The sequence below is a fragment of the Heterodontus francisci genome, chromosome 36 (genome assembly GCF_036365525.1).
Source record: "Heterodontus francisci isolate sHetFra1 chromosome 36, sHetFra1.hap1, whole genome shotgun sequence".
NCBI lineage: Eukaryota > Metazoa > Chordata > Chondrichthyes > Heterodontiformes > Heterodontidae > Heterodontus > Heterodontus francisci.
This window is the reverse complement of record NC_090406.1, coordinates 36,218,924-36,234,038: the sequence shown is the minus strand read 5'-3', so window position 1 is coordinate 36,234,038 and position 15,115 is coordinate 36,218,924. Positions and strand designations below refer to the sequence as shown.

Genomic DNA, 15,115 nt, shown 5'->3' with positions numbered 1-15,115 from the left:
ACAGCAGTTTTACCTTGGATCACCTAAGTCAGCATAAATTTTAGAATTAAATTGGAGGTTTTGCTAGTCTGCCTCTGCTCACCAGAGCTAGCTATCGAGGGTGCTGTATTTCTTAGGGCTGGATTTTACCAAGCCCTCGACATTGGGCTCTGTGGCTGGTGGGGCTGAAAGATGAGTCTGGCAGCGGTCCACCACAGAGAATGATGCCAGGAGGGCCCAGCTTGATCCTTCGGTGGCGGCGAGGCTCCGTGGCGGACCCCCCCAACACTGGGCAATGGGACCTGGATTTCAATATTTAAATTAATGACATACATAAATTTAAATAAACTTACCTCCAATCTTCTGGGCCCGCCACGATCTTCGGCGCAGCGGCCAGCACTCCTGCCCTTTAATTCCCCGTCTGTTGAAATCTGGCATGACAGTGGTGGGGAGGGGGTCAGGAGTTAAGATATTTGGTTGGGCAGGGGTTGGAACAGGGTTAAATGAACATAATGGGTGTAGGGCATGGTGGGAATGGATGAACTTTAAACTTTGTGCAGTCTGGGGGATGGCCAGATTTAAAAGGTAAATGTTTTTTGGAGTGGAGAAGGGCAAATAGTTAATGTAATTGTTATTGGGGTGGAAAGACACATTAGAAATTTATTTCATAAATTTTGGGGGAGTGTATCTTTAAAAATTCAAATTGACCGACAGGGCTGGCTGCCCTTTAAAATTGGTGCCACGCCTGCACACGGGCAATTGATGCCATTGCTGGGGATGGACAGCCAGCCCCCTCCACGAGATTGGGGGGGGGTGGTGGGCTGCCCCGGCCATTTAAAGGAGTCGCCGCGCGTAAGATTGCGGTGACTCTTTTGCATGCGGCCCGCACATGTAGGCTGCCATTTATTGAGCTCACCGCCGAGATGAGTGTAGGGCTCTTAAAATCCAGCCCTTAATTGATCATTCAATTAAACAGTTGGAATCTGAAATCTAGAATGTTTCAATTGCTCACTGTTAGCTTGCAAATTGTCTCTGTCCTTTTTCAACTTGTTAAGTCACATCTGTCTCTGCTATGGTTTATTAGGCAGCTGGTGCATTCTCTATACAGCTGCAAGCCATGGGTTTATCTGTTCCTGTTCCAAAACACCATTGGTGGAATTGTACCGCCTTCATCTTTGGTGCCATGGCGGGACCATTTATGGGTTTGGAACCTGACTCCTCAATGTGCGGGCTTTGTGGTTGCTCTTTACCAGAGCAAACCAATTAAGAGGGTGCCTCCGGGGTCCCCGACCAATTATGGAGGGTGGGCGGGATGATGAATCATTCTGTGACAGGTAGGATTTCTATTTAAAGGCCTGTTTCAGGAAAGCTCACCAACACTTGGAATTTTGAGGCTGCAGCACCTACAGGATTGGACAGCAGACATGGGAAAGCTGTCCCCAGTCTCTCACGCTTACCTGAAGGTCCTGCTGCAGGATCTGAGGGCCTGCAGTGAGGTGATTATCCCCATGGACAAGAGGACAACCTCTCCAAACAAGCAGGTGTGGATGGAAGTGGCCGAGGAAGACAGCAGCCCAAGTGTGCTTCCTCCAACATGGAGATCAAACACCAAGAGGATCTAGGACCTCAGGAGGGCAGGAAAGATGAGTGACATAACACTTCCACCAAGCCCCACATGCTGACTTGCCCAGCATTCTCCTGCACAGCACCCCTCAGGACAACACACCGCGCTGCTCCACTCATTCCTCTCCCTGCAGGCACTTTACATCCCCATCCGATCAGCCAACACTCACACTCCCCCTCAATCTATTGCCCTTTTGCACCCATTCCTCATATTCATCCTGCACAAATGGTGTGCTTCCCTCCTCTGCACATAAGCCATTACAAACACTCACACCTCTCAGTTTTCTCTCCTTGCAGGACAATAGAGAACACAACTTGTTGAAAGGCAGAAATGTCTCCAGTGACAGACACCTTGTCAGATATTGGCTAGTGCCCACCTAGTCCCTTGTTCTGGGGGGGTGCACATATCAGCAGCAACCTGGGGTGAGAGCCTGAGCCTCCTGAAGCACTGGTGCTCAGATATGTTGAAAGAACTGATCACTGCCTGCAGATCCATTGTGGGGGGTCTCACCTCCTTCCAGCTGGATCTTGGTGCCCATCCCATCTGCCCTGTGGAGGGTCGTGTGGCTGAAGAAAAGGCAGCTGGTGCTGCTGGTATTGCTTCTGATGCTGCTGGAGCTGTTGGTGGGAGTATGGCCTCTGCCTTTGACACTCAGCAATGCTGCAAGGTGGAGTTGCTTAAGCTGCTCCCATGCCGTGGATAGTGCCACTGCAGGTGAGTGAGGTGCTAGACAGGTGAAGTGAAAATCACCTGTCAAGCAGCAAGAGCACTCTTTGAGAAGATGTGCTTTGGACAGCAGCCTCTTACCTGGCCATGGCTTGAGCTTTTCAGTGTAACTGATCAAAGCTTTTACAGTTTTTCAGTTTCGCTACAGAAGCTCTCCTCGCTGTGCACTCACCTCAGTGATCCTTGCGAGTTGCTGACAGGTCGGAAAACAGTCACCAGGATTCAATGACCTCTTAAGTGGCTTCTCAACAACCTCAACAACTTCTAAATTACTTGCCTACTGGACCCACAGGGGTTCCCCTCTCTCCTTCAATCCTACCCCAGGAAAGCAGCTGGAGGGCAGGATCACATTGGGATCCTGACCCGACGTCATTTTCTGTAATTTTCCCACCGCAACCGCTCCCAATCCCACCTCCACCGGCCTGGAAAAATGCCCCATGTTTCTGAGCACAGGCAAGTTAAATGAGGGGCTCATGAACAGAGAGGGAGAATGATGTGGAAAGTGAATTGGCAGATCTACACATGCAACCGCGATTGTGAATCTGAATGATGTAAATACAAAATAGTCAAACTTCATATAAGACTTGAGATTCGTAGAATTTTTCTCCACACAGATTGATTGGTGTATGTAGCAGCCTTTCAAAGTTTTTATTTATTTATTTAGCGATACAGCACTGAAGCAGGCCCTTCAGCCCCCCGAGTCTGTGCCGTCCAACAACCACCCATTTATACTAACCCTGCAGTAATGCCATCCCATATTCCCTACCACCTACCTACACTAGGGGCAATTTACAACAGCCAATTTACCTATCACTTTGGCTGTGGGAGGAAACCGGAGCACCCGGCGGAAACCCACGCGGTCACAGGGAGAACTTGCAAACTCTGCACAGGCAGTACTGAGAATCGAACCCAGGTCCCTGGAGCTGTGAGGCTACGGTGCTAACCACTGCGCCACGCGGTGATAAGTGAATGAACTGGAGTTGGATGATTAGAAATCTTAGTTCGAAGTGCGATGAGGGCGATAAGGATAGATTTAGTGATAATAGTTAAGGAGTATGGAGTCATGTTACTCAGAACATGGCAATATTATGTGGAGGAAGTTCACAGTTTCAGCTTCTTGGATTTATTACCAGTGTTTAATCACTTCCCTCAAGAAATTTTAAAAACTTAGGAGAACCTAACAATGGTGACTGTACTTGGTAGAAATGTGTTTGGCAGCCAAAATGGTCTTTTCCCATTCCACGTTTTCTTGTGCATTTTATTCCACACTGGGCAGTACTCGATTCCTGAATGGCAGGCAAAGGAAGGAGAGCTTCAAGAGGGTAGAGATACCACTTAATTTCCAAGATTGAGGAGTGACAAAGCACTGTTTCCAGTTTACTTTTTTAAACTTATACAATTTTCACTTGGCATATTACTCTGCAGTCACACCTACCCAAAATTCCTAGTTACCTTTTCCAGGTAGTTAAATTCCATAGCGATTTCTCGGAAAAAGAAAAAAACATGTCGGCCATATTCTACAGCGTGGATAAAGTATGGTTCTGAAAAAAAATCAGGTAGTCTTTAGCTGAGCTTTCTACCTTATCCTTGACATTAAGTACAACATTGCAATAATCATTTATTAACCCATTACAGAAAAAAAAATGTAATTGAAAATTGGTTGAACACCTTTCAGTGTAATGAATATTTTACTGCAATTGTATTGACTGAGTTTTCATTATAATTCACTGTGATCATCACAAATTGCACAAATGTGATTAGGCTTGGTGAAGAAAAGCTATACTAATGTACAAGTTGCATTAATTATGATGATACAAATGAAAACAGGGTAACTGTAGTATGAGATTAATAAAAGGAAGGTATAGATATTGAAAAAAGAAACTGAGGGTCAGCTAAAAGAAAAAAATGGCTTCAAAGAAAAATATTATGATCTTAATGAGATTGCTGTGGGAACCATTAACAGGTCAACAGTTATTAAATTTACTATCCAGTCACATTTATTCTGAAAAGCTGCACATTGCAGAAGGAGGAGTTGGTACAAAGGTATGCACAAAAATTACAGCGATGAATCAAAGTAGTGTGGATTATTATAATTTGCAGAATGGTCCTCCAGTGAATATTTTTCTTATATGAGAACCTGGACCATTGTGTCAACAGGCTATTTAACTGTAGTGGGGATCATAACCAAGGCCAAACCTGTCTACTTGTAGCATACATATATTTTCCAGTATGGGGCCATTGGATGTGATCAGGTGTGGGATGTCTGATTGGCTGGATTTTCCCTTCCCCAGCCCAGCTGTGCTGCTGAGCCCCACTGTAACATCTTAACTTGATGACCTCGCTGAGCTGATCTAATTCAGTGTAGATTAGGGATCAAACATAGAGCTTTCCTAGTCTGTACTGCTCAGTAATACACATTGGCCGGAATTTTACGCCGCCCCAGTGGGTTGGATGGTGGCATGGGGGCGGCGTAAAATTGAGCGGCAGGCTCCGGGAGGCCTACCCGCCTCAATTCTGCCTCCGGACAAGTTTACGAAGGTCAGGTGAGGGGCGGGGGGGGGGGGGGGTGAGAAATAGCCCGCCCGCCCAAGGCCAATCAAGACCCTGACGTGCCCACTAAACGGCCACTTAAAGGCACTCGCCCACCTCCATGGGTATTTTATCCGTGGCAAGTGGGTGTGCTGGGGTCATGAAAGGTCGCCCAGCGATAGCTGCCGGCCTTTCTGCACCCCGTGGTGGGGGGGGGGGGGTGGTGGGTGCGGGGGGCATAACTGTCAGGCACAGAGTGTCCGATTGAGGGCCGCCCCCGCCTCCCAACTCACCCCCGGGATCCAAGACGCCCCCTCCCCCCAAACGATCACCCTAGCCTCACCAGGGCACGACCGATCCCCCTGGTGAGGCAACCCAAACTTACCCACTCTCTCGGGTCCATGGCGTTGGCTGGGCTGCAGTCCCAGCAGTGGCCACCGCTCCCGGTGGCGCTGCTGAGACTAAGAGTTGCCGGCCCGCTGATTGGCTGGCAGCTCACTGAGGCGGGACCTCCTCCCTCAAGTGGGTGGAAGTCCCGCATCAGGACAATTAAAGCCTGGGGATCCGTAAAATACGGGACGGATCCCCAGGCTAGGCGGGAGCCGGTTTGTCACCGACATTTACGTCGGAGTCCGGCTCCCGTCCGCCCACTGTAAAATTCCGGCCATTATCTCCTGAGCTACTGGGGCAGCTGACTGAGATTATCCCCAAAACTGCTTAATGTGGCAAAACGTTAAGTTGATGAGAGATTCAATGATAACTTATAATGATCCAATATACTACAGAAAAGTATGATTATACTGCAGGACGTTTGTACATTTGTACATTTGTACTTTTGGTCAAATACCATTACCAGTGATTATATTTTATTCCATGTTTTGTCCATACTATAGGAAACAAGGAAATCCATTGACCTCTTCAGCTCCTCTTGTCAATTTGTTTTATTCAATATTATGACTCCCACAGTTCATTCTGCCAATTTTTATTAAATGTTTTGTTTTTGCAGCCTCCCTTAAACTGTCCAGAGCTGTTTCTGTGAACTTTTGTTAGCTCCATGAACCTTATCCCTTTTGAATTCAGGAGATTTCAGATTTAAATCTATGATAGTACCTATCATATCAAGATTGACAGATACATGGGAATGATTACAAGGCAGGGATATAATTGAGGTCCAGAAACTGTCATAAATATTTCAGCACATTATTAATAGCTAAAATAGAGGTTTAATTAGAGCCTTAAAGTCAGTTTTTTCACTTTAATTTTTCCCCTCCTCTCCTGAAGGCACTGAGTCAGGTTGAGGTTTAGTTCTATGGAACAATCATCCCTCTATTATGTCATCTTAATGGCCAATTGTCGAGTGTGATCCTAGACAGCGAGAGCTAGATTTTGCTCCGGAGAGGGTTCACAGCTAGAGGTGGGTCCCGATATGACCCTCACCCACTGTCCCAAGCCATTTTTCCTGGATTGGGCTCATTAGCAATGTAGGGTGAGCTCCTGGCAGAGTTTCCACCATACAGAAGAAGCCGATCACTGTCGGGCAGGGAAATGTGGCGGCGTTTCCATGGGTTATCCACTGCAAGCAAGAAGGAGATGGCCCACCATTAAAGGGAGCAGAGTGTCCTCACGTTTTTCAACTAAACTTAATTTAAGGCCTTGATATGAGCTACACAGAGTGCATTACAATGAAGAGGAGAGATGATCACTACTAGGCCCTCTCCATCCAAAGGATTTCACAACTGAGCCATTGCAGAAGCTCCTAATTTGCAAAAACAAACTGGAAACCATTTAAAAATTGAATTCAATTTTAGTGGTTTTGTTGATCTAATGGTGCATTTGGATTTCATTGCCGTGATTTATGTGTTCCAGAGAACCTCCTGTATTGAATTACTGCCTGCCTGCGATGTCCTGTTTTAATTTCATAAATTTGGACTTTTTATTGGATGTTTGTTGTAAGTGCCTACAATAAATCCAAGAGTTGCAATATTACAAAATATTTTACATATCTCCTATTAGTCAAGCACTCTTGTGGGTGGATAACCTACCTTTGAACCATTTGGAGTCATGTTTGACTGTTCGGAGGGTTGGACTGTCACCCAAGCTCCGATAAATGACAGCGTCAATCGCTAGGAAATCAGTGACTGTCCCAGTAAAAAGTTTATTATCTACAGTGTGAGAAAATCAAGAACACGTTAGCTTTTGATCAAAAAGCATCTTCTACATTGAGTAAGAACATTCAATAACCAGCGAAACGGGATCAGATTAAATTGGGGTAATTTTCAACTTTGCCACATGGAGGGGGTGTAATGTGAGCAGCGGATTGCCTGCCCATTATAGAACTCAACCAATTTCCATCCTATTGCCATGAATGTGGGGTACCTGATCAGCGATGACATGGGCAATGTTGCATGGGTTCAGCATTATCAGACCCTTTCGATACAAAAGTTCTGCTTCCCTCGTCATTTCTAACATCCTAATTCAAACCTTTATCATTGTGAACAATTTATTTGGAACAATGTCATTCATTCCCTTCATAATCTTTAAAACATAATTTGGGTACCCTGACTTTCTAACCTTTCCTGATAACTTGGATTCCTGATGTTCAAAGTCATCTTTGTCCTACCTAAATGAGAGGAATAAAGAGAGATGGACAAAACAAAGCTCCATCTGTAAGAAGTTGTAATATTTATGACTAACTTAATGGTGTTCTAAGTGAAATTTGTGGTTTAGATTTGAGAAAGCTATTCAACTTGGGTGGGGTGGGGTGTTGGGGGGGGGGGGGTGGGTGGAGGGCATTGATAGGTCAAATAAAAGGCAAAGTCCTTTTTGCTTTAGCCAATTGTCAGGCTGCTTTTTCCACAGATAAACAATCCACTAGACTGCGATGGAAAACAATACTTTCAGGTCATGGCATATCTGGCTGTGAGGCCCAAAGTTCACAAAATAAGGCTGAAACCAATAAACAGCCATACTTTAAAGCTGTGTTTTGCTTTGATGCAAAATTAGAACTTAGTGAAACTTTATATTTCGATAAGTCTGATAAGAAATGAAACTGGACACAAAGAACACAGAGTCACGATCGGGTGTTATAAAACACAACCATGGAAATTTAGCTAATTTATGTGGAGCAAAGTTTATTTTGATGTTGCGAGAAACTGACATAAGCTGACATCGATTGATGATGTCAGAGTTTGTCTTCCTTTGAAATGCACAGAAACTAACTCGACAATAAGATTTTTTTAATGCTTTATGAGATTAACTCTATCTTTAATTCACCAAACAACAACTTGCAAGGAATCAGCATTTTGAGAAACTCTGTTTAATTATCTTGGTGGTAATGGAATGTGTGATCAGGAAAAGAAGTTGAAGGAAGGCGTACCAACAATGTCAAAGTGGGCTCTAACGTAATGGTTTGAACAAAGAATTAGACATCCTATTGGGCAATTGTAGCTTAAGGTGGATTTTGACAGGACAGTATCGACCCTGTCAATGGAACATCCTGTCACCTTGAAAGGAAATGTATATAGATCATTGTAAAGAGTGATTTGCTGTTGCAGCCAGGCAACTTGTTCACTTGCTGAAGAGTATGATCAACAAGAAGTGACTGCTTTGTAACTATTTTGTGACTAACGGGTATATTGTATTGCTAACTGGTAACCCTACCAAACCTAGCAAAGACATTAATGTTCAACTTGGGATTTGAGTGCTGTCTCATTATTTCTTATAATTCTGGTATCCAAATCATAGAGTAACCTGTCAAGGCTACACATCTCATATTTGTAATGTTACCTCCTGACTCGACTATTCTAATGATCTTCTGGTTGGTTTCCCACCTTCCATAAACTTCAGGTCATCCAAAGCTCTTCCGCCTGTATAGCATATCCCACTCACCCATCACCCCTGTCTACATGGGGAATGCTCCCCTAACCTTTCCAATTTAAAACTCTCATCCTCATGTTTGAATCCTTTCAGTGCCTCAGCCCTCCATAACTTTATAAATTCCTCCAGCCCTATAATAGCTCCTGAACTGTCCACTCCTCTAACTTTGGCCTTGTGAATATTCCACTCCCTTCAGCCCACCGCGCTGTCAGCTACCTAGGTCTCATACTCTGAAATTCACTCCCTAAATCTTTACTCTATATCTCCCTCATCTCCTTTCTGATTGTCCTTAAATTGCACCTCTTTGACAAATCTTTTAGTCACCCCTCCTAATATTGCTTCCTTTGGCTCGGTGTCTATTTTCTTTTGATTATGCCTCTGTGAAGCACCTTGGGACATTTTTATATGCCAAACCCCCTTTCACCCATCTCTCCCATGCTTGTTGGCGTATATTGGCTCTCAGTCCACTAACGCCTCAAATCTAAAACTCTCAGCCTCATGTTCAAATTGCTCTGTGGTCTTGCCTGTCCTTCTCTCAGTAACCTCTCCAGCCCTAGAATCCACTGAGAACTCTGCATTCCTCCAATTCTGACCTCTTGTACATACCTCATTCCCCTTGTCCCATCATTGGTAGCATTGCCTTCAATCATACAGAACCTAAGTTCTGGAATTCCCACTCTAAACCTCTCTTTCTTTTTACCTTTATTCCTTTTTAAAAAATCTTCTTAAAAGCTATCTCTTTAACCAAGCATTGGGTCATCTGACCTAATGTCTCCTTCTGTAGCTCAGCTTCTGAGATGTTTTACTACATTAAAGGCTCTATATAAACACATGTTGTTATTGTTAAAGGTGCTATGTAAATGTGAGTTGCTGTAATATTTGGCATGGTTCATCTTTTTTATTGGAGGCTACACACGTCTATGGCTATGACATGTCAAAGTTCACCAATGGTCTTGCACTGACAATGGCTGTTTAGAATGTTCCTTCCCCCTTTTTCTCTGTCTTACTGCAGTATGATGGGTGACAGCTACCTCCTGCTACTTCTTCAAAGTGACATTCTTGTGAATCAGGACAATACGTTTGGTTGCACTGTCTGTTATCATAGTTGAGTCTGGTCTGTCCTCACTTAATGTCCATACATGCACACTTTCTAAAATGGGTCATTGAACAGCAACCAGGAGTGTGGAACTCAGCTGGGTTTTGCCATTCTCTGGGTTCTGAGACCAAGCGTAGCACAATGCCATTCAGTTTGAACCTTGGACCTTTCTGGTCTCTTTGTTCACTATTATGTTTGGCAATGCATTTTCCAGTTGAGGTATTTGGAGGAGCTGATGCTCAGCCATTAACCAGTCAAGGAAAAGCAAAGTGAAACTGAAACACACTTTCATATTCAATGTAATCTAGTCCAATTAAAGTGTTTTATTAAATGTAGTTCTTTTTATGAGTGATTGACAAATTGATTTTATGTAATTGCAGTTTTAGCTAATAGATGTTAAGGTTTCTGGTCTTACCAGCAAAGAGTGCAACGTTGGCTTGTTTAGGATCATAGGGACATCTTGCCATACCACTGATACTAGATCCGAGAGACTCAAGCGTATCCATCTGAAATAAATAAGGACTATCAGCTTGTAAGCGAATGAGAAATGAATCACATTAGTGCTCGGCAAACTGGTCAGAATTGAGTGCAATGACCATATTTCATTTGAAATTGAAAAGAAAGTCAATTACAGTGAAACTTTCTTATATTCAACACATACTCCTTTTATAATGCACTCATGCAACAAAGAAATCAATTCTAAGGTGGAAAATAAACAGCCATAAATAAACTATTGGTCTACCGGCCACTGCTGCATTAATAACTGATGTAGTTTTTTAACTGAAGGTTGATTGTAGATTTAAGGACAGTGCGCTGCTTGCAATATCTCACTGCAGTTGAAAACTCAATTTCAGTCTCTAATACATTTATCATTATATATATATTGTTTTATTAAAGTCCTTCAGTTCAATTCAGTATTGCAATAATATTAGTAACTATCTAAGTGTGTAAATTAAAAGTCTTGTGTGTAATCTGCATTTCCTTTTTGTGTGTTACACTTTTCCAATCTCACACTGTTGATTATATCCGAATTGTTAGAAAACAGTGGATTCACGGACTCACTGTCAGCAATGCAATGGGAGGTCTGCTAGTACATTAAAAAGTATTACTAAGAACTCTTGCTTGTTTGCTGATTGGTTTGTGCCAATAGTTTGTTTTAGGACTTTGTTCTTTTCTAAAAACACAATCTTCTTCCTTCCTCTCCTGAAAGTACTGTCCATTGTTGTGATACAGTTCCATGAATTCCAGCCACCTTCTGGTATCACACACAAATTGTGATTCCTCATGATTAAACATATTCAGAAACACCATGCACTGGTTTCCCCGAAGTTCTGGAGGCAATAGATAACACCTGCATTGCATTTCTACTGTAAACTGATCAGATTTCCTGAATAAAAAGGGATTCCACTGACTTAATGATGAAATTGTTTGTAGCCAGCAGTAATCAATTCTCCATGCCAACGCCCAATTGGTGTGGAGTTGTTGCAACACTTTTTTATCATAAAGCAATCCAGCCTCCAAGCTCTAGTCAAGTGTTGGGATAGCTTCTGGAAGACGAGATATACTCTGTTTCCATGCTCATAACCTCACATCGAGGTCCAACCTCATCAGCTGAGCATCGGTATGAGGCAGATTTGCCAAAGTCCAGCAAGCCTTGAATGAAATCTGAGGCATCTGGATACACAGATGATCTAAGAGCCACAAATAAAAGGGAGGTGGCCTGTAAACAGTCCCCAGGCCATATTACTAGTACCTCTGACACAGAGGAATGAGAAAACACAACCATCTTTAGTGTTCACTCAATAGACGAGTGCAATTTGAGTTTTTTTTAATAAAGTGTGGTCAAGAAATTGCTATTTTATCCTTCAAAGGACATTTACAAGAGGTGCCAGTGACATGAATATCAATAATCGTCTGTATGAATAAAACATATTCCAGACACATTATTACTGTAATGGGCTGTCAGAATTCAGGAAACACTAAGCAGAGATTACAAACCAGAAAGAGTCTATTTCTTTTGATCTCCTCACACCTTCGACTATCAAAATGAAACAGAGGCCTCTAATAACTGTTGACTTTATTGAGAGTTTAAAATTAGGCATAGCAAAGAATTACATCAATTTTTGAAATTCCAGTCAGGAAGGCCTGCTAGTTGTTACAGCTGTATTCTTATTGACTGTGTGGAAAATTGAATTGACTTTTCAATAACTAAATTCCTTCTTCCTCAAAATGTGAGGGCTACTATGTACATAAGGGACAATGTGTATTCCACACAGCATCCTTGGATTATATTTAACCACATAATAAGAATTTCTGCAACTGTCAGTGAAATTTCAGCAGCGAGAGGGACCAGATCAATAACTGCAGTGAGTAACCTGTACCATGGTGTTACTGGCCTACTTCTCTTCTGTAACATAGGTTGGACGTCACATTCCTGTTACTGCAGGCTAAACCTACCCCAACACCCTCCAACCTCCACCACCACACATTCAGGAGAAACACAACCATTCCACCTTCTTGGACTCCAGGTATCTTACCACCTTAGTGTTGGACACCACCATGATTGAACAGAGTAGAAGAAAAGGCAAGATGAGTAATTCAGAGAAAAAAATTTCTTGATCCTGGATAAGTACAAAGGCTAGTTGACTGGATAAGACTAGACAGTGGGGTATAGACTTTCCTCAGCGGTAAATACGCCGGTAAGCATAATTCTTCCAGAACCAGTTATATTTTATTTAGAACATTTTTATTACATATTCATGGTAGACTCCCAATACAACAAGGCAGTCTGGGGAAATGCAAATGCAGTACTGCTGCGCCAGCCAAAAGAGGCAAGACAGCCATTATCGCTGTAATGTGTAATTCACTACAATGTTGAAGCTGGTGCTTCTTCAGGATATGCAACCCAGAAATTTAAACACTCTTCTGGTGAGGTGTTACTGTATGTAATCCAGTAAAGGACAACTCAGATTTTTGGTTTTAAGCAAATGAGGCACATGAAGGACATAATCTAGGTTTGTGAAAGGTGGTGGTCTTGGCAGTGAGTGCTTCCTCTAGTAACCCTGCATGGCTACTTAGTGCTGGAGAAAGTTCACGGACTGCATCAGGATAACCAAGCTAACATATCTTGTAAACATGTGCTGTAATAAGTATGTTTCCTAGTTACACTCATTTTGCTCTCACTGCCTTGAACGCTATCTGCAACTTACCCCCTTTATATGGGAGGTAACACAATACCCTTCACACTCCATCCTTCTGCAAGTCATCCTTTATTCACAGTTGCACGTGTAGTGAAGCAGAAGACTTACATGATAAGTATTTCATTCTCAGCACCTGTTCTCACCCCATTCAGCCATGTCCTCTGAAACATGAGCTGCTTTTCATTGAAAGCCCTCTGTTTATCATTCTGTTAGTCTCTCTACCTTCAGCTTATTGTGAAAATGGCCACCACCAAAGACTGAGAAAAAACACTGCAATCCCTCAGGCCACCTACTGCAGATCATTAACCAGGCACCTCAGAATGTCTAGGACAACTTGCAGAAAGGGTTGTGAAGAATATTGTGCTACCTCCACACATGGGATGCTAGGACTGAAAACTCACACATGGTAGGCACCAAGGGGAGGTACCGTGGTCTTCAACAGCAACAGTTTGTCTAATTTAGTGTCAGTGAGATGTTTTGATCACTGAAAGAATTTGTATGGAATGATCTGGGGTAGGATGGGGGAAGGCTGTGAGAAGAAATAGCAGATTAAGTTGTGAATAAAAGCATAATGTCAGCAAGTGATTGAGTTGAGTTTGTTGAGAAACTATGATGGCAGAACCCTTTTGACCATTGCCTTGGTTCTTAGTAAGCTGAGGATCTCCATTGTGTACTTTATCCACAGCTGCTTGGCAGCTAGCAGAACCGAGTTATAGTGAGGGAGATTTAGTTTTCTGAAGCATTGCCAAGGGATTATGGTGAAGTTGCCTCCTAGATCTTCAGGCAGGGAAATGTAAGTATTAGCATGATAGAGGTTGAAGGAAAATTAGGTCCAAGTGTCAGGGTATTTAACCTGTGGACATCACTGCTAAGCTCAATCCTTGCTGAGTTATGGATAGAATTTCCACAGGGTTTTCCAATCTTCTGCTGTAACTGCAGTGGAAGATTGGCAAAATACTGGGGTTTCTGTTGAAGTTACAGCAGGAGATCAGGAGAAGCCTGCAGAAATTCTACCCCCTCGTGTAACAAGAATGGATCAACGTCTCTGATGGATGAAGCCTAGCTAATCTTTTCTGTCTTTAGCTCAAGCTCACTGAAGCCAATTAGAGTGACTCAACTTTCACCCTGATCCCAACACTTTGTTGTGTCAGTGCCATGTGCCTTAATTGTCTTGTGCTGTGTTGTCAGTTTGCTGTACTTTGGCAGCGCATTTTGTTTGCCTCATGATGCCTCCCTGGCTAAATATTCTGCTGAGCATCACTAAGTTCACAGATGAAGCATAATTACTTAGACAAAGGCACGGAGGGCGGTCAGTGGCTCTGGAACAAAAGGTGAGTAAGAAGAGGGGAAAAAGGCAGAAGAAAATTGTGCATATACATTTTTGCATTCCATGGATATTTCTTTGCTGTGTTAATAGTACCTCATTGTGTTGACTTTGTGCAAATGTGTTGATATATAATACTGATGGTGTACACAGAAGTGATATTGATACAATATGATTCCATTGTGTTTTCACAATGTATGTTGATGTTTTGTTGGAAGGTATGCAACTGCCTTGCATTTTTTTTTGCCAAAGTCTTCACACACCAAAAATAGATTAATTTTTGTCTGTCTCCCAGAAAAAAAACTTATGCTTGTCAAGATTAAGAGCATAATAACATAATAAAAGTGAAATGAAATGAAAGGCAGTCAAGAATAACTAGCACAGTTAATACCAATGCATTCGGTGCTGTCATCTTCATGATTTCCTTTGTTAATAGACTGTCATCATATTTAATATGCCAATGAAATTCTTCGGGGATAAAGATATGAAAACTATACAACATGTTCTACTTCAAACAAAATATTATTTTAATAATTTATTTATCTTCAGTGACTGGTATTAACTTGTTCCAGGCTGACTCATTTCATAGTACTTCACTCTTGAGGGAATAAACTAATCTTTGGGCTTGTGTGCTTTGCTTCATAGTAATTATGTAAGAAGCCCACTGTTTGATATTTGTCCTCGAAAAAGCATTGTAGGTTTGAGTTGCTTATAAGGCCTTTGCTTTTTCTATACATCAGAGCAGATACAGCGCCCCCTCA

The 15,115-nt window shown here is 42.7% G+C and overlaps 1 protein-coding gene across 3 annotated transcripts in view; it reads right to left on the bottom strand.

The window, feature by feature from the left end:
• Positions 1–15,115, bottom strand: part of sema6bb (sema domain, transmembrane domain (TM), and cytoplasmic domain, (semaphorin) 6Bb) — a 578,950-nt gene that overhangs the window by 110,289 nt on the left and 453,546 nt on the right. For all 3 annotated transcript variants that reach the window (XM_068016533.1, XM_068016532.1, XM_068016534.1), the window contains 3 exons: positions 10,246–10,336; positions 6,901–7,020; positions 3,782–3,870 (listed from right to left, as the gene is read on the bottom strand). In XM_068016533.1, coding sequence (XP_067872634.1) covers positions 3,782–3,870; positions 6,901–7,020; positions 10,246–10,336 — 300 coding nt within the window. The remainder of the gene's footprint in view (positions 1–3,781; positions 3,871–6,900; positions 7,021–10,245; positions 10,337–15,115) is intronic.